The sequence below is a fragment of the Alosa pseudoharengus genome, unplaced genomic scaffold (genome assembly GCF_046254945.1).
Source record: "Alosa pseudoharengus isolate Yale_2024_CS ecotype anadromous, Long Island Sound unplaced genomic scaffold, YU_APseudo_1.1 YU_APseudo_1.1_scf_25, whole genome shotgun sequence".
Classification (NCBI taxonomy): Eukaryota; Metazoa; Chordata; class Actinopteri; order Clupeiformes; family Clupeidae; genus Alosa; species Alosa pseudoharengus.
This window is the reverse complement of record NW_027468696.1, coordinates 1,982,017-2,004,493: the sequence shown is the minus strand read 5'-3', so window position 1 is coordinate 2,004,493 and position 22,477 is coordinate 1,982,017. Positions and strand designations below refer to the sequence as shown.

Below are 22,477 nucleotides of genomic sequence, written 5' to 3'. Positions count from 1 at the left end.
TGCTTCGAAAAGCATATGGCCTAATACCTACTTTGTGTAACAACATCTCCTGCAACTGACCATCAAAAGGTGGACAGCTTGATGGGGTCAGTACTTCAGATTGGTACAAAGGTTTCAGGTGCAAAATGACCTTCAAAACACCTACAGTGAAGAGCATAAGCATAGTTCTCTGATAGGGCTGTCAGGTCACTCACCTGTTTAATCAAAAGTAAGAACAAGCAGTTGCACCGAGATATAACATTTTGAACTCAATATCATGAAAGGGCCTCACAATAACTTTAAGCCCCACCATGAGGTACAACAAGAGCATCTACACTGTGGTCAGGGGCCGAATGCACATTTCAGGAAGTGGGACGTAATAAAGTGGGCTTCCTGAGTCACGCAAATCTGAGTGGCAGGTGGAGATAGAGGTTGAGAGTTGAGGCAGAGCCCTGCTCAAACAAATGTTTTTTTTGGGGGGGTTGGCTGAATTAGCTAGCCTAGCATCAGTTATTGAGCTCAATGGGGAACTTCCTCCCTCTCTTGTGATCTCTCTATGACACTGACAGATCTCAGCACAGCTAAAGCATGTTTATGCAAATGTAGCATTCCATAGTAAGATGAAACAAATAGAGGACATGTAAGATGGAACAAAAATCAGAATGGCTTCTTACGGTAATACTAATTGTTGTCCAAAGCAGATAATTCAGACCTTACTAACACTGCTACTTTTTCCTTCAATCTGTCATCGATTAGAGTAGTTGAATGTTGAATGGAACAAGAAACCAAAATAAATTACTGAGATTGAGTTTTGATTTGATTACAATACTATAAGTTCCTGGTCTTTCAGGGTGATAGACGCTTCACAGCTCTGGTCTTTATGAACCGGACACTGGCGTACTGAACGTCATCTTCTTCTTCTGCTCCTGCAGACTCTCTGGAACACTTGGGCAGGACTCTGGCGTAGAGTCCGTCATCCTCTGCACCTCTTACAGCCTCAGAGGTGAGAGCACCAGCAGCTCTGCTCCAACCAGGTCAGAGGTGAGAGGACCAGCAGCTCTGCTCCAACCAGGTCTCTGGGAGTCAATGCCGCTGCACTGGACCTCATCCTGCTCCTGCTTAGGTTATTGCACAAAGTAATATATCAACTAAATTACACAAATTGTACTTTTATTTATAAATGTATTTGTTTTATTTATAAATGTATTTGTCACTACACATACAGGGGATTTAGCGGTATTTTTAAGAAATCTATCCATCATAGCATATTACACAAGCAGGCTAGCATAGATCTTTGCAAGAGACCAGTGTAGCTCGCCGCCAAAATAAGTGACGCTGGATATGTTGATACATTTGCAGAATCATGTAAGCATGTGCAGAATCAGATTCAGATAGCATAATCTTATAATGGGGGCTTGGAAGTTTGTAGACTTCAAAAAAAAAAAAACATCGGAAATCAGTCCGCGACCCTTTCAGAACGTCAGGCGACCCAAAGGTTGAGAAACGCTGATCTAAGCAACATGAATGGGAGACCACACCAAAGTATATTTTATATATGTATTATTTACAAGAAGTCAATCTGTGTAAGGCAAAGCAAAACTGTTGTGTAAGTCAGCATGTGGACAGTCCAAAAAAGGTAAATGAAGCAGGCCTGCAGCCAGCGCTACCAAGAGTGCAAAAGTGAAGAAGCAAGAGAGAAGAGAAAGCAGAGAGAGAGAGAGAAAACTGGAGAGCACTGATTTTATCCACCATCCAATTAGCACACTTGAGCAGAACTCACAAGCTCCACAGTTTCCCTCTTGATCACTTGCAGGAGGAACAGACACAGGCCACAAACAATATAAGGCCAGCCATGGAGAGAGAACTGAACCCAGCAAGATAGAGCTGGGGTGTCACAACAAGTACATCTGTATCTTATTTTTGCTTTGTGAAACATTATTTAAAATCAGGCTGTATACATAGTCTGAATTAGTGAGGCTAACCCATATTTTAGGTACTCATGAGATATATCTGAGCTTTACAGTGAATACAGTACAGCTTATTAAGTACAATGAAAATAAAAAGGCTAACTTTGACAATGATCACATCACTTTTCACAAAGAACACATTGTTTTGATACCATCACACTCTAACCACCAACAGACCTGCCAAATTTGTACAATATCAACAGTGAACAAATGTGTGACTGGTGTTACTTCAGCATCACAAGTTCACGTGATCTGGCACAGGGAAACTGGGGAGTCAGGCCAAACATAAAACCCAGGATAGAGGGGCTCAACGAATGTGGAGTGGACCGTGTGCAGGTGGGTGTGTGTATTAGATGAGATGCTATAGAAGGACAGAATGCCGGCCGGCCAGTCCAGGTACACTCCTACTCTGTTGGAGCAGGAGGAGGGGGCAGGTATGTCAGTGTTTTCATTATTATGCTTAACAGTGTATTTTCCATTGGAGCACTCCAGATTCCAGGACTTATTATTATATCCGAGCATGCTAGCATTATCCCCTTCTTTCCTCTGCATGCTTTTATAGGCCACAGCTACATCAGCTCCATTCCCACTCCATTCAGCCTCCCAGTAGCAACGTCCAGACAGACCCTCTCTGCACAGCACCTGAGGCCAGCAGTCAAATCTCTCTGTGTTGTCAGGATAGTCTTGCTTCTCAGTCACATACACCACCTTTCTGTTCTCTTCAGAGAGACAGAGATCTCTGTGTGCTGTGTTTGGGTCCAGTGAGAGATCACAGGCATCTGCACACAAAAGGACATGAGGAGAGGATAGAGAAGAGAACATGATCAGTGCTTCTTTTTGCTACACCATACATAAAACATACAGATCAATTGTAAATAAAGTAACTCATACATGGACTATATGTATAGGGAGCATTCAAATGTATTGCTAAAGCATAAAGGAACATGACAACTGGTTTTGGTAATTAGCTTATTTGCCAACTACACCAAAGTTAAATAAAATGATACGGTAACACATTACTTGACAGTATCTACATAAGAGTGACATGACGCTGTCATGACACATGACCTCTAACTAGGGATGTAACGATTACCGGTATAATGGTAAACCGCGATAAAAATGTTGACGATAATAATTACCGTTTTCATTTCAAATATCATGATTATCACTCTTGATTACCGTGGTGTGGAAACCGTGTGTTTAATCCTTCCCAGCTTCATCCGAGCCTGCTTTTGACATACATTAGGCCTGGTACAATGGAACAAAACTGGTACCCTACTGATTCTGTTGTCTAATTGATGGTTTTAACTACGATTCGGATTAGGCTACACCTGATTTTAAAAGGCGGAACTTTTTCACCGCAAAACGTGCACTGTATCATGTAGCCACTCTGCGTCTTTTTATGTTTGCGTCCACATTAAATCCATTCCACTCACGTTATGAGGAGAATATAGTAGCCTAAAGTTTTATTTTGAACACTTACTTTGGTCTCACTCATTGCATCCAAATAACAGAAATAGCAATCTCCAAGTTATGGTAGGGTAAGTTAAGCTATAAGCACATAGCCAATTAAACATGAAGAAAAAAGTGAACGGGACACTTTTTGAAACTATTTCAGCTTGTGTAGGCCTATCAGTGCTTTCTGAATATATTGAACACACTTTTAGAAATACCGTGATAATACCGAAAACCATGATAATTTTGGTCACTATAACCGTGAGGTTAAATTTTCATACCGTTACATCCCTACCTCTAACCCTAACCCTTACTTGTTATGACAAAAAACGAATGGCCCTTAACAACATAAGCATTATGTCATAAACATGTATTACTTGCTGTATTACAGCTGTTTCAATCATCCTGACCTGGCAGTAAACCTCATGTATTCTAAGTAAAAAAAAAAGTAAACTACAACCCCAAATGAGAAAGAGTTGTGTGTTTTGCCATGTTAACCTATGGAGGAGACAAATGAAATAAAACACACATTCAACTTTTGCTTTAAATAACTACTGAACAGTGTTGTTCAGAGCTGAAAATGCAAGTGTTAGACAGGACAGATGTAGGTTGCTAGTGGCAAAATATTAGCTGACAGTGTGGAACAATTTAAAATGTTTCATTCATCCCATAACAAAATAAAAGCATAATGTGGTTGTCTTTACTAAAGGGGCACAGATTGTATTTAAAGGGGTATCGACATGTTACAATAATCTACCTCAGATTGACAGCTGCCTAATTCAGATGTGTCAGGTGCAGGAGAGGACAATGTGATTGGTCACAATGAGCATAATGTTTGTGAATAATGCAGTGCAATTTTGGATGCTTGGGCATTGCAAGTTCAAAATCAAACCATGGGCATTAGTAACAGTAGTACATGACTGTAGCGAATGTTAAAATTGTATTGAAGGTGTGTGAACTTTATTTGGAGGTGTGTTAATAGTATTAACAGTTAAGGTATATAGAACTATAGGAAGTGTGTAAACTTTGTTCATGTGCCTTTAGCCTCCACTATGTCGCTGCTAGGATGGTATGGGCAAGATCAAAAATGATTGTATGGCCCACAAGAACAAGAACAAAGAAGAAAAAAACTGAAGACTTACATTTCTGTACACCTGGTCTTAATCTCATTTCAGCACAATGGTCCATTCTGAGAAAATAAATATACATGGACAGAGAGAGAGAGAGAAAGAGAAAGAAGGAGAGAGAGAAAGAGAGAGAGAGAGAGAGAGATGCATGTTCATTGACAAATTTAATTCACCAAGTCAAACTAATAGGGATTTCATCAAGTCCTATTCTCACAGGATTAGTTTGACATGAGGATGTTTTAGAGAATCCCCACAAATCAAATCAATATGTCTTAAAGGATTGATAATCATAGGACATAAATTATGAAGTGATTATGGAGAAATACTTTTGATTAAATGTTCCTCCATCAAGCTTTCTTTACTCAAGAAATCTTTAAATTCAACAACATTATATTGAAACACACTATCATGAAATCTCCTGGCTTCTTCTTATTATGACCGCCACTTCGCTGCGCGGTGGTCATATAGGTTTAGTCAGATTTTTTTTTTCTTTTTCGCATGTCCAAATTTCCGTCAAGGATTCCCGGGACACTGTAAGACCGGGGTACACGAAACTTGGTGGGCATGTAACCCCACATGGATAGCATGGAAATTCCTTTTTTCGTTTTGATCTGTAGCCCCCCCGCTGGACTGGACCCCCCGAAAGGAGGGTAGGGCAGACACAGTTTTCTGTGAATATCTCGAGAACCGTAGGGTTTAGGAGGACCATTTTTTTGTATGTTGATCTCAAAGGGCCATGTCAACCCATTCAATAACCACTCATTTCATGTATAGCGCCACCTAGTTAAACACAAAAAAGTAAAAATGAGGTGTTGTAATCACAGGTATCTGTGACCTAACATAGTCAAAACTGCACGAAATTGGAAGCGTAGGATCATTATGACACCCTCTGAATGCACGCCAAGTTTCGTGGAATTCCGTTCATGGGGGGCCACACAATAAATTAATTTATGTTACTATACACCACTGGCCTGTAGTTGGCCGGAGACAGTTTTCTGTGAATATCTCGAGAACCGTAGGGCCTAGGAGGTCCACCTTTTTTTTCTATGTTGGTCTTAAGGGGGCATGTCAACCTATCCCATTACCACTTATTTCATGTATAGCGCCACCTAGTTAAAAATTAAAAAGCAAAACATTAGGGGCTGTATTTTGGGTCACCAGCGCATGGCGTAATACTCGTTATTCACCCGCGGAAAGTTGAATTCGGTATTTTGCACTTTTATTTTTTAAGCATTGCGCCCAGGGGTGTTGCAATTAACAACCTAGGGAGGGAACTCGCGCATTGTCTAAAAATCGCTATCATACAGCACCTAAACCTGGTCAGAAGTCAATGGCGAGTTGTTCATATGCTATTTTAAGAGCGCATGTCAACAGTCATGGCAGGTGCATGCACCATCCTTCTATCATTCATGAATGCACACCAGCGCACGTCCATGTAAAGCATTAAATTGCACGATTACAATGGGAAACATAATTAGAATAAAGATATTACGAAATACTGTACATCTCATGATGAGTAGTTATTCACCATCATTTGCAAATTGGTAATGACGGTTAAAAGTGATTAGGGGAGAGGCGAGAGACACGTATGGAGCACAGCTGAAGACGCACTGTCACGAGATATAAGCAACTCCTCTGCAGGATAAATGTTGTTTTATTCAGTCATTTGAGCAACATTAGGGTAAGTGTGGCTTTTTCCAGCCTAGGTTTTCGTAACCCATTGACCCGTAACCCATTGTCAGTCAATAGTGAAAGTAACTGCATATAACTGTCTTGTCGTTGACTGACTCCTTGGTGAAGTTAGTTTCACTTTGCCAATGAGTTCAAATAATAGACGAGTGCAAATGCGTGAAGGCTATGCTAGGTTTTAGTAAAGCATGGTTTAAGAATGACTATGCCATACGGTCTCGCAAGCAGCCTCCTTCAAATGCGCCGTTGAATGCCAAAATACAGATGCATTTATTTGACATATCGTGCGTTGCGCCGTTAAAGGGAATGACAGATGTCATTCTCATTGGTTTAAAATGATGTTACGCCCCAAACACACCCATATGACTGATTAAAAGACCTAGGAACACCTTGTTACGCCATGCGCTCCACTTTTGAGAACGAAACCCCTCCCAATGTGAACTGGACATCCTACTAAATTTGAATAGACTTTTGACGAGTGACGATGCACTTTAGAATGTCATGATAGGGCCCTAGGTGTTTTCATCACCATATATCTGGCTGACATGGTCAAAACTGCACGAAATTGCCCTCTGAATGCATGCCAAGTTTCGTGAACTTTCGTTTATGAGGGGCCTTACAATAAAATAATTTATGTTTACATTTAGTGACCGTACACCAACAAGGATTCCCGGGACACTGAAAGACCGGGGTACACGAAACTTGGTGGGCATGTCACCCCACATGGATAGCATGGAACCATCGTTTTTCATTTTGATCTGTAGCCCCCCCACTGGACTGGACCCCCTGAAAGGAGGGTAGGGCAGACACAGTTTTCTGTGAATATGTTGAGAAACGTAGGGCCTAGGATGACCAATTTTTTGCGTATGTTTGCCTCCAGGGGTCATGTAAACCCATTCCATATGCACACATGTGCACAAACAGATACACACGCACACACACATACATACATTCACAGTAATCATACGTATGACACATACTCACACAGTAGACATATGTACGCTTGCATGCACAGGCACATACGCAGGCACACACACAAGCACGCACACACACACACACACGCATAACATAAACATGTACATGCACACAATTCAAGAATTTCTCAGAATTATGAACAGGCAAGATGGGGGTGGGGTTGTATAAAATTAATTTTACATGTGAAATCTATGAACTAATCATGTTTTGGTACTTGTTGTCTAGCAGATACCAGTGAGAATTGAGTGTGGATAATGCAATTTAGTGAGACAGTTAGAATCATATAGGCCTTTTTGCGTGATTTATTTTTGTGGAAAAAATGTGCTGGACTGGGCGGCGGTCATATTTTGTACCGCTTTGCGGTACATCTAGTTATTATAACCTTTTCTTTTTACGCTTTTGAAACACACTGCTCAATTCTCTTCAAGACAGTTTACGTTCTTGGTGTCTGCTTCGTCCAACAAACTACGATGAAACAGACGTTTTCCTACCACATCCAATGTAAGTAACAATTAATTAGTATTTTCTATTCAAATGGAGTATCTGTTTTTAACGACTCGGCTAGACAAGTAAGCTAAGCAAGCAAGCTGGCGTTACCTGTCATCAATTATTTGCAACACACTCATAGCTGCTACATCTAGAGAGGATGTTACGTTTAACTGTAGTAAGTTTGATAATATTGGTATTACGTCAAGTAAGTTCATAACTTGATTAAGCAATAACTGAGGATTCAGTATCGTAAAACCTCAATTTATTACCCATTTCGTCCAAAAATTCTTAAACAACAATGTTTTTTAATACTTCAAAATAACATTTGATAAATTAACCTTATATTTTTCAGTAGCCATATGTATGGTATGTAGATTTGAACAAAATCTAGTTTGGTTCTTACCGGGGCTTTTACTGCCTAGTACTACTGTTAGTTTGTTGTTCAGTTGAACATCTTTATCTAACAACTGTCTATTTTTTTTCCCCTTCTAATTGTGTTAGGTGCCGCCTCACTCTGCTACTGGAGGATCAGGCTGACTGCAACTGTTATGGATGTTATAGCCTACTGAATAGATGGCAGGAAAGCACAGCACATGTGAATTTCTAAATTAAGAGTGAATAAATGCACTTGCTTAATTGACAACAAGTTGTCGATGGTTATTTATGCAAGCTTGTGTAGCCTAAACCAGACATACCTAGGCCTAGCCAAATTTATCCTGGTTGTAGATAAAGCAGGATATTAATTTCCCAACATTTTGCCAGATTAGGCTAATAGTGGTTTATTGAGGTTTAATATCAATTGAAATAGCATTGAAATCACGTTGATCTTTAGTTTGGTTGTAATTTCTACATTGTTTCAACATTCATTTTAGTGGAAATACCGTTGATCTGTAGTAAGAATTTCAATATTAATGAAGGGTGCAAAAGTGATGTAGCCTAGAATCAATGTTGCAGTGTGACGTTGATTCAATGATTTTAACGTTGAACAAGTTATTTTGATTTAACACAGATTCAATGACTAATTGTTATCTGGGTGCAGAAGGAGCAATCATCAACACCAACTGAAAGCCCCGTTTTGCAGGTAGCCTATTGCATTGCATACAATTAGGCTTTCTCTGAACTACATTTTCCAAAGGCCAGCTTTTGTGCTTGTGTCACAACTTCAGAACGGCTTGACGCACATGCTTCAAATTTGGTGTGAACATTTGTATGGACTCAAGTCTAGGTCAAACCCACCTTGAGTGTGATATCAAGAATGCCTGACACACAAGGATTTTTGGTAAGAAGGTTTGTATGAACTCAAAGATTAAGTGATTCAATGTTTTTTTTCAGCAATCTCCCCACCAACATTAAGCCAGCAGCTTTCCATCCACTATTGTAATTCCTCTGGCATTACATTTCTAGTTATACTTGCCATTACAAGATTTGATATTACTATTTTATTTTCTTTGTAAAATTCTCCATAAAGCTATAATTATTATTAGTTTTTTATTTATTAATTTTGATTATATTTTTTTATACAAGTCTGGTAAAAGTCTCATTTTCAATATTAACCCTCTAACCGCCCATGTCGCAATATTGCGACAAGCGTCATTACTGAATAAAACAAACGATAGACGCGAGTACAGTGTAAAATCTCATTTGTACTCTTGACCACTAGTTGGCAGACACCCAGAGCTTCGATTCAAGCTCAACCTTTTTTTTCAAAGTTTTCAGGAAGCATGGGAAAACACGCGAGAAACACACAAAGAAGACGTGCATTTCCTCCATAACGCGGAAGCGATGCGGGCCATAGTTTTGCACAAATTGAAGCAGAAATACACCAAATGTTGAAAAAAAAATTCACGTGTGATGAAGTCGATAAACCAAACGATAAAATCTGCATTTTGGAGGATATGATCGATCATCTATTGGCAGTGATAATCACGGAGCGTCTGTGAATGGAGGTGCGTCATTTGCGTCTTTCCGACAGTGTTCACTAAGCATACAATGCTTATTTCGACCCTCTGCCCAACATAGCTGTAGGTGCCAGTGGTAATAGTAATGATGGTGTCCGTAATGGACGTGGTATTACACGCGATTACACACGAGAAACACATAAGAAGACGTGCATTTCCTCCATAACACGGAAGCAATGCAGGCCATAGTTTTGCACAAATTGAAGCAGAAATACACCAAATGTTGAAGAAAAAGTTAACATGTGATGAAGTCTTGGGTCTGTTATTTACCTAGTCTGATTCTGAAGGAGAATATCTGCCTTTTGGAGAATATGAGCGATCGTCTAGTCACGCTGCGTCTGTGAATGGAGGTGCGTCATTTGCGTCTTTCCGACAGTGTTCACTAAGCATACCAAGCTTATGTCGACCCTCTGCCCAACGTAGCTGAAGGTGCCAGTGGTAAAGGTGATGATAGTGTCCGTAATGGACGTAGTAAAGACAGCAGGGGTAGTAAAAATAGGGCTCTGAAGAACTACAAAAGTCACCCGCGATAGGAACTGATTTGACCAGGCTACTTTATTGTATAGTAGAATAAGGTTTGTGGTAATAGTAATACTTTACTATTGTTGGTTTACATGTGACTGTATTCCTGTTCATTTGTTATGTCGGTGAAATGACAAAAAAAGAAAGTAAAACTGCTCAAATATGTTCAACATCTAGTATTTACTGAAATGTGCATAATTCACGGTGGTTACCATCCAGTGACGTCATAATATGCAAATTAGATGAGTAAATTTACCCCCTTCATAAACTTCTGTTCATACTAAATGATTTTCACATTTACAGTAGGACTTTATCTCTGACCACTTGCAAGCCATGGCCTTTTGAAATTTTGATGTACAAATCCAATTTATTCTTTTTAAACCCTGGCGGCTAAAGGGTTAAACAATATTTTTGCTTTGTTCACCACATTGTGATAGCTTGCTAGTCTGATAGTAGCCAAGATGAATAGCCTAGCTCATGCTATAAGTGAGCTAACAATGCTAACAGTGAGTTGAACAATTTCTGACTTCATTTTGCTACCTGGAGCTCTTTTGTGAACCTGTGAGACACTAATGATTCTGTTGTTATCAGTCTTCAGTAGCTTGTTCCATGCTACTTGGAGCTCTTTTGCGAACCTGTGATTCTGTTGTTTTTAGAAATAAACGGCTGGGTGTCATAGAGACGTAACAGCTTTGCATTATCATTACACAACAGAGAGAAGGTACATAACTACTACATTCAGATGGAAGTTATGCAACTACAGGTGTGGGTTCTCTGTACATACTTGAGTGTCTTCAGTTCACAGTCAGGATCCTCCAGTCTAGCAGATAACAGCTTCTGTCCTGATTCACCAAGATGATTGTAGCTCAGATCCAGCTCTTTTAGACTGGAGTGGTTTGATGTCAGAGCTGAAGCCAGATAACTGCAGCCTTCCTCTGATATTAGACAACCTGACAACCTAATGGACAGAGAGAGAGAGAGAGAGAGAGAGAGAGTATCAGTCGTGATTTATATAGTAATGATGTTTGTAACTACTGACAATGCCACAAGTGAAACCAGGTTACATCCTGGTGGAAAAATGTTTTTTTGCTGGCTAGCACAGTCTTTTTCTTTTCCAGAAAATGTTAATGTTCCACTGTGTGCCTTCTCAAATAGGACTTTTATTTATTAAGTACCCTAATTTAACACCAACCTTAATATCTCCAGTTTAGAATCAGGACTAACCAATCCTTTAGAGAGATGATGGATTGCAGGATCTTCAAGGTCATTGTGACTTAAGTCGACCTCTATCAGGGAGTATCCTGGCTGTAGAAGACAGGTCACAATTTCACAGGATTTCCCACTGATGTTACAGTCAGCAAGTCTGCAAAAGAAAATAATAGAAAAGCAAATTACATTGACAAAGTAAAATGAATATACTACTATGTCAAATGTATCAGTATTAGAAAACTAGATGCACTGTCCTGTTTAGATGTAAATTTGTTAAGCTATATAAACTATACTATAAAAATATAGTAGTGATGCAGCATGTCAGATTTCATGAATGTGGACCTTTACAAGACAAGATATTTGATCAGGTATGTATTGAGAGAGTAAAATGTGTGTTTTAATTACAATATCTATTTTCAAAATATTAATTACAGTGCATGAAAATGCACTGTACTGTTCTTCCTAGGCTTCTTATTACAGTGCATGAAAATGCACTGTACTGTTCTTCCTAGGCTTCTTATTACAGTGCATGAAAATGCACTGTACTGTTCTTCCTATGCTTCTTCTTATTACAGTGCATGAAAATGCACTGTACTGTTCTTCCTAGGCTTCTTCTTCTTCTTCTTCTAACGCAGTTAATGCAGCTTCAACCGTTTAACGTAGAAACTTCATTCAAACTGCGTTGCGTAGGTCTTACTTAGGACATGTGGGCTTTGTATTTTTCATCTTTGTAACTTTTATACTTTTTAAACTATTAATTAAAAACTGTTCAAAATTTCCCCATAGACTTAACATGGGCTGATGACATCACAATAGAGCCGTTAAGCAATTAGAATCCTATGGCAGGTGTTCGGCCACCTGGATCTCAACTGCCAGTCTCAGGCTTTAAGCATACAAACTGGCCCTATTAAGACTACACATCCTGTCCAACTGCTTCCTCTGCCAAAAACTGTTTCAAAATAAAAGTCCTCACTACAATATTTCACTGTTAAACAATTTAACCCTTTAAACTACTGAACTTTTTAACTGTTCAGCCATTGTAACTGTTACTTGTCATCAACTATGACTCTTACCCACTGTAGCTAGTTAACATGGTTAGCATAGTTAGCACGTTAGCATGCTAGTTAGCATTTTTAGCAAAACTGTTAAAAATGATTAGCTAAGTTAACTAAGTAACATGGTTAGCATAGTTAGCATGTTAGCATGCTAGTTAGCATTTTTAACAAAACTGTTAAAAATGATTAGCTAAGTTAGCTAAGTAACATGGTTAGCATAGTTAGCATGCTAGCATGTTACATGCTAGGTACCATTTTTAGCAAAACTACTAAAAATGATTAGCTAAGTTAGCTAAGTAACATAGTTAGCATGCTGGTTAGCATAACTACTAAAAATTATTAGCTAGGTTAGCTAAGTCACATGGTTAACATAATTAGCATTTTAACATTGTTAGCATGCTAGTTAGCATAGTAACTTGGTTAACATTATTATCTTTGATAACATAGTTAGCATAACTGCTAGCAAACATTAGAGCCATTCCAACTGTCAGTTATCGTCAACTATCTTCCTAAATAATTTAACCATTTAAACTATCCACCTATTTAACTGTTCAGTCATTCCAACTATATTAAACCTCATCTACTTAGCAACCAGTATAGTTTGTTTTTAGTCTGTATGATATTTTACATCATATTTTTGCATTTTCATGCACTGTATTTCCTTCAGGAAATGCTTTTCTAGTTCTTATTCTTCCTTCTAACGCACTTAATGCAGCTTCAACCGTTTAACGTAGAAACTTCATTCAAACTGCGTTGCGTAGGTCTTACTTAGGACATGGGTGCTATGTATTTTTCAGCTTTGTAACTTTTATACTTTTTAAACTATTAATTAAAAACTATTGAAATTTCCCCATTGACTTACCATTGCCCTTTATGACATCACAGCAATTAGAATCCTATGGCAGGTGTTCAGGCCACCTGGATCAACTGCCAGTTTCAGGCTTTAAGGCGAGACACGGCAGGTGAAAACATTGTTTTTTCATGCACTGGTCAATTTCGAGATTTTGAGCTAGTCTGTTACCTTAGCATGTATTCTATCACACTACTACAACAAAAAAGTCCAATTTACACATTTAGGTGTTTATTTCATTATATTGTGTCTACTCGCGCCTGTATATTTATCCTAAATTCAGCAAAAGTTAGCATTCTAACCTTGCATGCACTCCCGCGACTGTGACCCAAAACATATCGTGTATAGTACCGTTGGAAAGCTCTGTTTTTCCTGTATCACGCTATGTGATCCATATATGGACACTTCCTTTGTATCAGCAACCAATCGCGAAAGTTCAAAGACGAGGCTAGGCTAAGAACGGAATCTCATTGGCTGTCTTTCAAGGCTGTTTTCTCAAAACGAGTTTCCTCTCCCACTCTGAGCAAAGAAACTCCACTTCAGAAGCACTTACATACACCAAACTTTCTAGACTTATGCCTAACTATATTTCGAAGATATTTACAGAGGGGTTTGTTGATATATTATTCCTAGCCTGACTTACATGACATTTTATGCCTAAAAACATGGCAAAAATCGATTTTTTAGGGCTATTGACATTATATTCTGATTTACAGGATAACTAAAGTAGATATTCATAAATCCCTCTGTAAATTTTTCAACATCTATTATCTGAACACAATGAAAACATAATTTTGAACCTGGCTGTATCCAATGCTCAGGTTTCTTGTTTTAAAATGTATGCAAATTAGCGCATATTTAATTAGACAATGCCTAATTTGCATATGTAAACATTAAATTTCAGAAAACTTGTAATAAATTTTTTTCTCATATTAATGTAAGTAATCAACCGGGTAAGTTTCATAGTGATATCTGCTTGTTAAAAATGTTACCCTATTCACCTGTAGTGTCTCGCCTTAAGCATACAAACTGGCTCAATTAAGACTACACATCCTGTTCAACTGCTTCCTCTGCCAAAAACTGTTTCAAAATAAAAGTCCTCACTACAATATTTCACTGTTAAACAATTTAACCCTTTAAACTACTGAACTTTTTAACTGTTCAGCCATTGTAACTGTTACTTGTCATCAACTATGACTCCTACCCACTGTAGGTAGTTAGCATGGTTAGCATAGTAAGCATGTTAGCATTGCTAACATTGTTAGCATTTTTAGCAAAACTGCTAAAAACGATTAGCTAAGTTAGCTAAGTAACATGGTTAACATAGTTAGCATGCTAACATGTTAGCATGTTAGTTAGCATTTTTAACAAAACTGCTAAAAATGATTAGCTAAGTTAGCTAAGTAACATGGTTAGCATAGTTAGCATGCTAGCATGTAAGCATGCTAGTTAGCATTTTTAGCAAAACTGCTAAAATGATTAGCTAAGTTAGCTAAGTAGCATGGTTAACATAGTTAGCATGCTAGCATGTTAGCATGCTAGTTAGCATAACTGCTAAAAATGATTAGCTAGGTTAGCTAAGTAACATGGTTAACATAGTTAGCATGTTAGCATGCTAATTAAAATAGTTAGCATACCTACTAAAAATGATTAGATAAGTTAGCTAAGTCACATGGTTAGCATACTTAACATGTTAGCATGCTAGTTAGCATACCTACTAAAAATTATCAGCTAAGTTAGCTAAGTAACATGATTAGCATGCTAATTATGCTAACCATGTTAGCATGCTAGTTAGCATAATTAGCATAACTACTAAACATGATTAGCAAAGTTAGCTAAGTAACATGGTGAGCATAGTTAGCATGCTAGCATGTTAGCATGATAGTTAGCATAGTTAGCATAACTAATAAAATGATTAGCTAGGTTAGCTAAGTCATATGGTTAGCATAGTTAACATTTTAACATTGTTAACATGCTAGTTAGCATAGTAACTTGGTTAGCATTATTATCTTTGTTAACATAGTTAGCATAATTACTAGCAAACATTAGAGCCATTCCAACTGTTAGTTATCGTCAACTATCTACCTAAATAATTTAACCATTTAAATTATCCACCTATTTAAATCATTCCAACTATATTAAACCTTATCTACCAAGCAAATAATTTAACTATATAAACTATCCACCTATTTAACTGCTCAGTCATTCCAACTATATTAAACCTCATCTACCTAGCAACCAATATAGTTTGTTTTTACTCTGTATGATATTTTACATCATATGTTTTGCATTTTCATGCACTGTATTTCCTTCAGGAAATGCTTTTCTAGTTTTGTTTATTCTCCATCAGGTTAAGAGGCAAGGGGGTACACTATTTTTATTGCAACTAATAATCAGACAAACAGAAAAACTAAAATGTAAATTACAAAAGAAAGCTATGATTTACAATGCTATTTATTTTTGGGGTGTTATAATGAAGTCTATTAACCTCAGGATCTGCAGTTTACAGTGGGGACTAGTGAGTCCTGCAGAAAGAAGCTGAACTCCAGAATCTCCAATGGCATTATGACTTAGATCGAGTTGCATCAAAGAGTTAGGAGACTGCAGGGATCTTGTCACTGTTTCACAGGAGATGCCACTCAGTTTACACCCATCAAGGCTGGAAGAAAGAAATCACACATTTCACTAGTAACAATGTGTAGGTGGTGGGGTGCAGTGCCCATGCCACATTCAAAGCACAACTAGAATATATTTTATTAAACACTCCAGATGTAGACAGATGTGTGGTGTGCTTTGCATCATTCTACCCACACACATTTTATCACATTTTATCAGTGAAAGTGAAAAGTAAATACTAAATGAACTAAATAAGCAATTCCCGATGTGATTTAGCCAATGCTGATCATGTTGATTAAGACAATACCTAAAGTATTCACTGCACTGCATGGTATATTTTGTTGAGTATTACAGCAAATCAATGCATGAGATCATGTTTATTTCTAAGTAAGTGTATTTCCATGTACATACTGTGCTGTTCTGAAGCAACTCAGGACTGGGAGCAGTCTCCTGCGTCCCTCATCTGATGTGTTGTATCTCTTCAGGTCAAAGTCATCCAGCACCTCTTCAGACATCAAAAGCATTTGGGCCAGTGCTGAACAGTGAGTAGGGGATAATGTGTGTCTAATGCCCTCTGGTGATTTCAGATTGTACTCTTTAATTTCGTCATGAATGGAATGATCATTCATTTCAAATAAGCACTGCAAAAGACTGATGCATCTTTCAGGGGAGAGATCCTCTTTGTTGATCTCCTTAATGTACTGAGACATTTTCTTGATGCTGCCTGAACTGTTGTGTGTGCAGTCCAGGAAATCTTGCAAAAGTATCTGGTTGCTTTCCAGACAGATGCCCAAAAGGAAGCGTAGGAAAAGATCCAGGTGTCCATTTCTACTTTCCAACACTTTTGATATTGCGAGCTTCAGTAACCCTTCTAAGCAGATGAGTGAGCCGAGACTTCTTATCAGACAGCTGTATGAAACAAAGGCATGGAGTGCCGCCAGAAACTCCTGGATGCTCAAATGCACAAAACAGAAGACCTTCCTCTGGTGAAACATAGATTCTTCTTTGAAGATCTCAGTGCACATGCCAGAGTACTTTATGGCCTTATCAACATCAATGCCACAGTCTCTCAGGTCTTCCTCATAAAACATCAGATTGCCATTTTCCAGATTATTGTAAGCCAGTTCTGCCAGCTTCAGTATGATGTCACTCTGTGATTGCTTCTCTTCATTTGTCTCAGTTCCACTTTCATACTTCTGATTCATCCTGGTGGTCTGGATGAGCAAGAAGTGTATAAACAACTCAGTCAGAGTTTTGGGGATTTCCTGGGTGCTGTCCCGTTCCAGCATCTGTTGCAGCACAGTAGCTGCAATCCAACAGAAGACTGGGATGTGACACATGATGTGGAGACTCCTGGATGCCTTAATGTGTGCAATGATTCTATTAGCCTGATTCACATCACTGATTCTCTTCCTAAAGTACTCCTCTTTCTGTGGATCATTGAACCCTCGTACTTCTGTAAACTGGTCGATGAAACAAGCAGGAATTTGACTGCCCGCTGCAGGTCGTGAGGTTATCCAGATGAGTGCAGAGGGAAGCAGAGTTCCCTGAATGAGGCTTGATATTAGAACATCCAGTGGTGACACTTGTTTTACATCAGATACCAGTAGATCTTCATGGAAATTTAGTGAAATTCGACTCTCATCCAAACCGTCAAAGATGAACACAATCTGACCGTTGGTGTATTCTTCACTGTTCAGCTTCTTCAGCTCAGGGTGGAAGTCAGTCAGTAGGTTTTGAAGACTATACACATCATCCCTGACTAAATTGAGCTCACGGAAAGACAGTGGGATTATAAAGTTTATATTGTGATTGGCTTCTCCATCTACCCAGTCAAGAATGAACTTCTGCACTGAGACTGTTTTTCCAATGCCAGCAACACCTTTGGTCATCACAGTTCTGATGTGCCTCTCCTGTCCAGGTAAGGGCTTGAAGATGTCATTGCAGTTGATTGGTGTGTCTTCTGTGGTTTGTGTTCTGGATGCTGACTCTACCTGCCAAACCTCATGTTCCTTATTCTCCCCTTCCCTCTCTCCCTCTGTGATGTAGAGCTCTATGTAGATCTCTTTGAGAAGTCTCTGGTCATCGGGCTTATTAATACATTCAGATATACCTTCAAACTTCCTCTTCAAAATGGCTTTATGATTCTGTTCAACGTCTCTTTGGACCCCATCGTCTGTTTTTCATCATTAGCAATAAACAAAGAAGTCTATTAGTATTAGTATGTTTGAAAATACATCTTAATATTGCCTTTTATTTGTACAACCTTCAACAATCATGGACACTCCAGATACAAACATTTATTTGATAAATTGAAGTACAAGGTTTTGTTGGATTGTGACAATGATTTTATTTATTTGTATAGATCATTTTGCTGGTATAAACTTCTAAGATATCAAACTTCTATTGTTCATGTTGATAATTGTGGTATTTTTATTATTATTTTGGCTGGGGTGCTTCATTAAATCAGATGGATGGATCTTCAGGAGTATTGTTTTGTATGATAATACCCATCATTATGTATTACTTAATTCCTTAACTCATTGAATGCCAAGCTGTTTTCGGGAGCTTTGTCCTAGAGTGCCAGCAATCTAGACCATTGTTGATGATTTTTGTACAGCCACAGCATATTCTGTGTTATAGCTATGAACACATACAATAGCTTGATTAAAAGGTGAGATTTTAAGCTCTCGTGGGTGCAAACCGTGTATTTCTACACACCTCTGTTCCTGAGAAATCCCAAGCTAAACAGTGGCTAGTTTTCATCAAAATCGCAGTTTTTTTCTAGAAATGGAGATATAACGTCTTTCATGAAATATGAAGTGTTGCCTGTTACTTACTTGTGTAAACTTTCCGGGAAGTGATCAGCGAGACCTGGCGAGACTGCCACCTAGTGATAGACCCACGAAAATGGCCTGGGTTTGATCTGACGTGCATGCATCACTGATTCGACCCAAAGCGGCAACCAAGTTATGATAAAATGTCCAGATAAAATGTCCAGATTGTGCGTTTTCATGAGTTTCACGATCGATATTTCATTTCCATTCATCACAGAGTTTCCAAAATCACATCTAAGGTGTGTTAGAGTGTCTAGTTTCGTAATTAAAAAAAAAAAAGCTAAAAACTTAATATTACGTTTTTGGCACTCAACGCATGGGAAGGAAAAACTTAATATTACGTTTTTGGCACTCAATGATTTAATATCGCATAAATCATCAGGAATTGACATGAGTTCATAGTCTGTTAGAGAGAGAGAGAGAGAGAGAGCACCTGCAAAGTGGTGCTGTGCGCGTGTGTGTCTGCATGGGGTTACGTTCGGTTCAAGTCAGAAGTTGGTTCGTCCGGTCCCGCTGCTCCATTATTAGATTAACGTTATCAGACAGCACTGTAAATGTATGCAGGAATTTCTCGCATTATGATGGCTAGGTCTTGAATAAATCATGCGCTATCCTATCCCACGCTGAAATGTAGGCTACGTCCTGTAAACGTTTGCGAACATGTGGGAATTTGGTGACTGTTTTTAATTGTCCTGTTATTCTCAGGATCTACTGGGCAAGTCCTAAAGATCTACTGGTCGATCGCGATCGACGGGTTGGCGACCACTGATCTAAAGCGTTATGTACAGTGGGCACAACATTATGAATTATGATTTATTAAGCAGGATAATGATATTTCTTTTTCTGCCAAAAATGTGGTCACCCCTGCTCAAATTCTGATTTGAACACAACTGCAGTTCTCTGAACACATGCCATTATTCATCACTTTAGTTGAGCGATTAATTTTAAATTCATGTAATCATGATGATCATGCTGATGAAATCATAAATCATAATGATGTATCCACCGTGCCTAATGCTTTAGTTGATGTGTTGTTCATGCATGAGGTCAGGAATGATAACTCATGTCAATTTCTGATGATTTATAAGATATAAAGGACTAAATTAATGTATAAATCATGAATTAATTCATGCATGTGTAACGGAGGCAGACTGAGCTAGCGTGCTAGTTGCCCGTGTAAATCCTCACAGCCCTAACCTTAAGAACGCTTATAACCGCTGAGTTGGAAGCCTGGGCTTTTAGCTCAGTGGTTAGAGCGTTCGTCTCCCATGCCGGTGTGTGTGTCAAGGTGGCAGGTTCGAGGCCTGTGAGCGGCGAACGAACCGACCTTGTGACATTGGTGCCGTGACCCGGATGGGAGTGAGGATTTAGGGAGGTGAGTGTAACGGAGGCAGACTGAGCTAGCGTGCTAGTTGCCCGTGTAAATCCTCACAGCCCTAACCTTAAGAACGCTTATAACCGCTGAGTTGGAAGCCTGGGCTTTTAGCTCAGTGGTTAGAGCGTTCGTCTCCCATGCCGGTGTGTGTGTCAAGGTGGCAGGTTCGAGGCCTGTGAGCGGCGAACGAACCGACCTTGTGACACATGAATTCATGATAATTCATGTATCCTTACTGTAAATTGTTACTCTTTGTTCAAATTTTGCTGTGTAGGTCTTCTAAAAGACTGGTAAGCAATATATGTATCATTTTTGTAAACTTTATAGTTTTTGAGATATTAACGAAAAACAAACTTATTTTTCCCCATTTCCCCCTTTGCATCAGGCATTATGACATCATAAAGTTTAACCTGTTCCAACTGCCAACTGTTCAACTTCCTTTTTCTCTCAGTATATCTCTCCATTCAACTAATAATAGAGATACAAGGCATCTTCCCTACAACTTTTTCTCCATTTATCTACTTCAAACCATTCATCCATCCATTAAACTATCAATCTGCCTATCAACATTCATTAAACATTGTCTATCAACATGCATTAAACTAACTATCAGCATCAATTAAACTATATGCCTGTAAACATTTATTAAACCATCTGTCAATCAACATTCTTTCTTCAGGAAGTTCCTAACCTAGGGAGTGAGAATTTTCAGATGGGGGTGGGTAGTCAGCACCCTATATGGCTCTGGGGGTAGTAATATTCAAATGTCTCTTATGACGTCTCAATAAGGGAAATTTCTGACAAGCTCACGGAACAACATTAACCTCTCTGAACTCCCCCACAAAAACTACTGCATGGTTTTGTTTCACACCTGGAGTGTTTGTTGAAGCAGAGACCAAAAAACAGTACAAAAACACAGAAAAAGTGAGTTTTGTATAATACGGCCCCTTTAAATATTACTTTAATAATATTATGTTGTTTCTAAAGTAATTTTTTAGTGTTGTTAGGTTTATTAGCTTGTAGTAGTATGACACCAAAACTTCTTCATGCCATTTTAACTGTAGACATATACAAATAATTATTAAATGTATGATTACCTAAATGGAAGTTATTTAACATAATCAACCCTGCATAATACAATTACCTCCCATCAAATAGTTATGGCCATACAAAGTTCCTTCATTGCATTTTTGCAAAAGTAAAAACATCAGGGAACCCTCACCTATATTTGTCCTAATGACTTGTGTATATTGAGAGTGCCGCTGTTTGCAGGTTTCCACAGGACGCTGTAGAGAAGGTTGTGTTCTGCATGTCTTCCCACACTGGGGACAGGCTTGGTCTCCTAGTAGTCCAGGCTGCTCCCAGTGACTGCTGATGCACTGCCTGCAGAAACTGATTCATTGTAAGGTTGTGTAAACAGTAATGAGCCACTGTTCACCTGACCTCTGTCTGCCCAGGGAACTATTGAGCATAAATGCACAAAAAATGGCTGGCGTCGTCTATGGCTTGTGGCAAACACATGCAACCACATTTTGAACCAGAAGAACAGCTAGTGGAACTGACTTTGTATTATTCACATGATGTATTCTTCAACATGATGTTTCAAAAATGTTATCCTAGTTGATGAATAGCTGCTTATGTAATATTTTGCCCCTGCCCCCGCCCTAAAGTCAACATTATTAAGATACAAACATGTAAGTTAAATTACCCATCTGAAAATGTACTCAAGTAAAAGTGTGTGTGTGTGTGTGGGGGGGGTAGATATATGTGATCTACTTTAAGCTTGAGCAACAGTTGATTTTCAAATTTAGTTGCACTCATCCTTGGTCGCTTTGCAGTAGGCCCGGAGTGGGTAATCGGGAGAATCGGGAGAATTCCCGGTGGGCCGCTTCACTTCTAGGCCGGTCGAGGGAAAATATTGACATTTGCCACGTTAATCTATCTTCTCTTAAAGTTGGCTACACATGTTCGCATTCTATGCCTAACTCCGCAGCCTTTGCATGGGTTGTTCTCCCCTCCCAAGAAGAGTTAATTGGTTGGGTCCATATAGCCCGTTTTTTCTAAAAAAAATTCTCAGTTACCAGCCGGGCCGGCCTTAAGCGTCAGGGAGGATGGGTGGTAGAAAGAGGCCATGAGGGACTGAAAAGGCCAGGTAAAAAATACGAAAAGTATTGGAGGAAAATACACTCTAAAAAATACTGGGTTATTTTCTCAACCCAAACGTTGGGTTGAGCAGGCGCGTAGCAAGCGTGGGGGGTGTGGGTGTTATAACGTACACACTTTTGCTGGAACACGATTCTATCCCCCACACTTTTTGTCAGATTAAAATGAAAGTAAAATATGGAAATAAACGCTCCCGTAAAGAGTTGGAACC

The 22,477-nt window shown here is 38.9% G+C and overlaps 1 protein-coding gene across 3 annotated transcripts in view; it reads right to left on the bottom strand.

Moving 5' to 3' along the window:
• Window positions 1-1,147: 1,147 nt before the first annotated feature.
• Window positions 1,148-22,477, bottom strand: part of LOC143099210 (NACHT, LRR and PYD domains-containing protein 3-like) — a 43,081-nt gene continuing 21,751 nt past the window's right edge. For 2 of the 3 annotated variants that reach the window (XM_076262292.1, XM_076262290.1), the window contains exons 7-13: window positions 21,326-21,495; window positions 16,303-18,067; window positions 15,764-15,934; window positions 11,354-11,524; window positions 10,946-11,119; window positions 4,544-4,590; window positions 1,148-2,725 (exon numbers count right to left, since the gene is read on the bottom strand). In XM_076262292.1, coding sequence (XP_076118407.1) covers window positions 2,190-2,725; window positions 4,544-4,590; window positions 10,946-11,119; window positions 11,354-11,524; window positions 15,764-15,934; window positions 16,303-18,067; window positions 21,326-21,495 — 3,034 coding nt within the window. In that variant the 3' untranslated portion in view covers window positions 1,148-2,189. The remainder of the gene's footprint in view (window positions 2,726-4,543; window positions 4,591-10,945; window positions 11,120-11,353; window positions 11,525-15,763; window positions 15,935-16,302; window positions 18,068-21,325; window positions 21,496-22,477) is intronic. The other variant, XM_076262291.1, reaches the window with a different exon arrangement.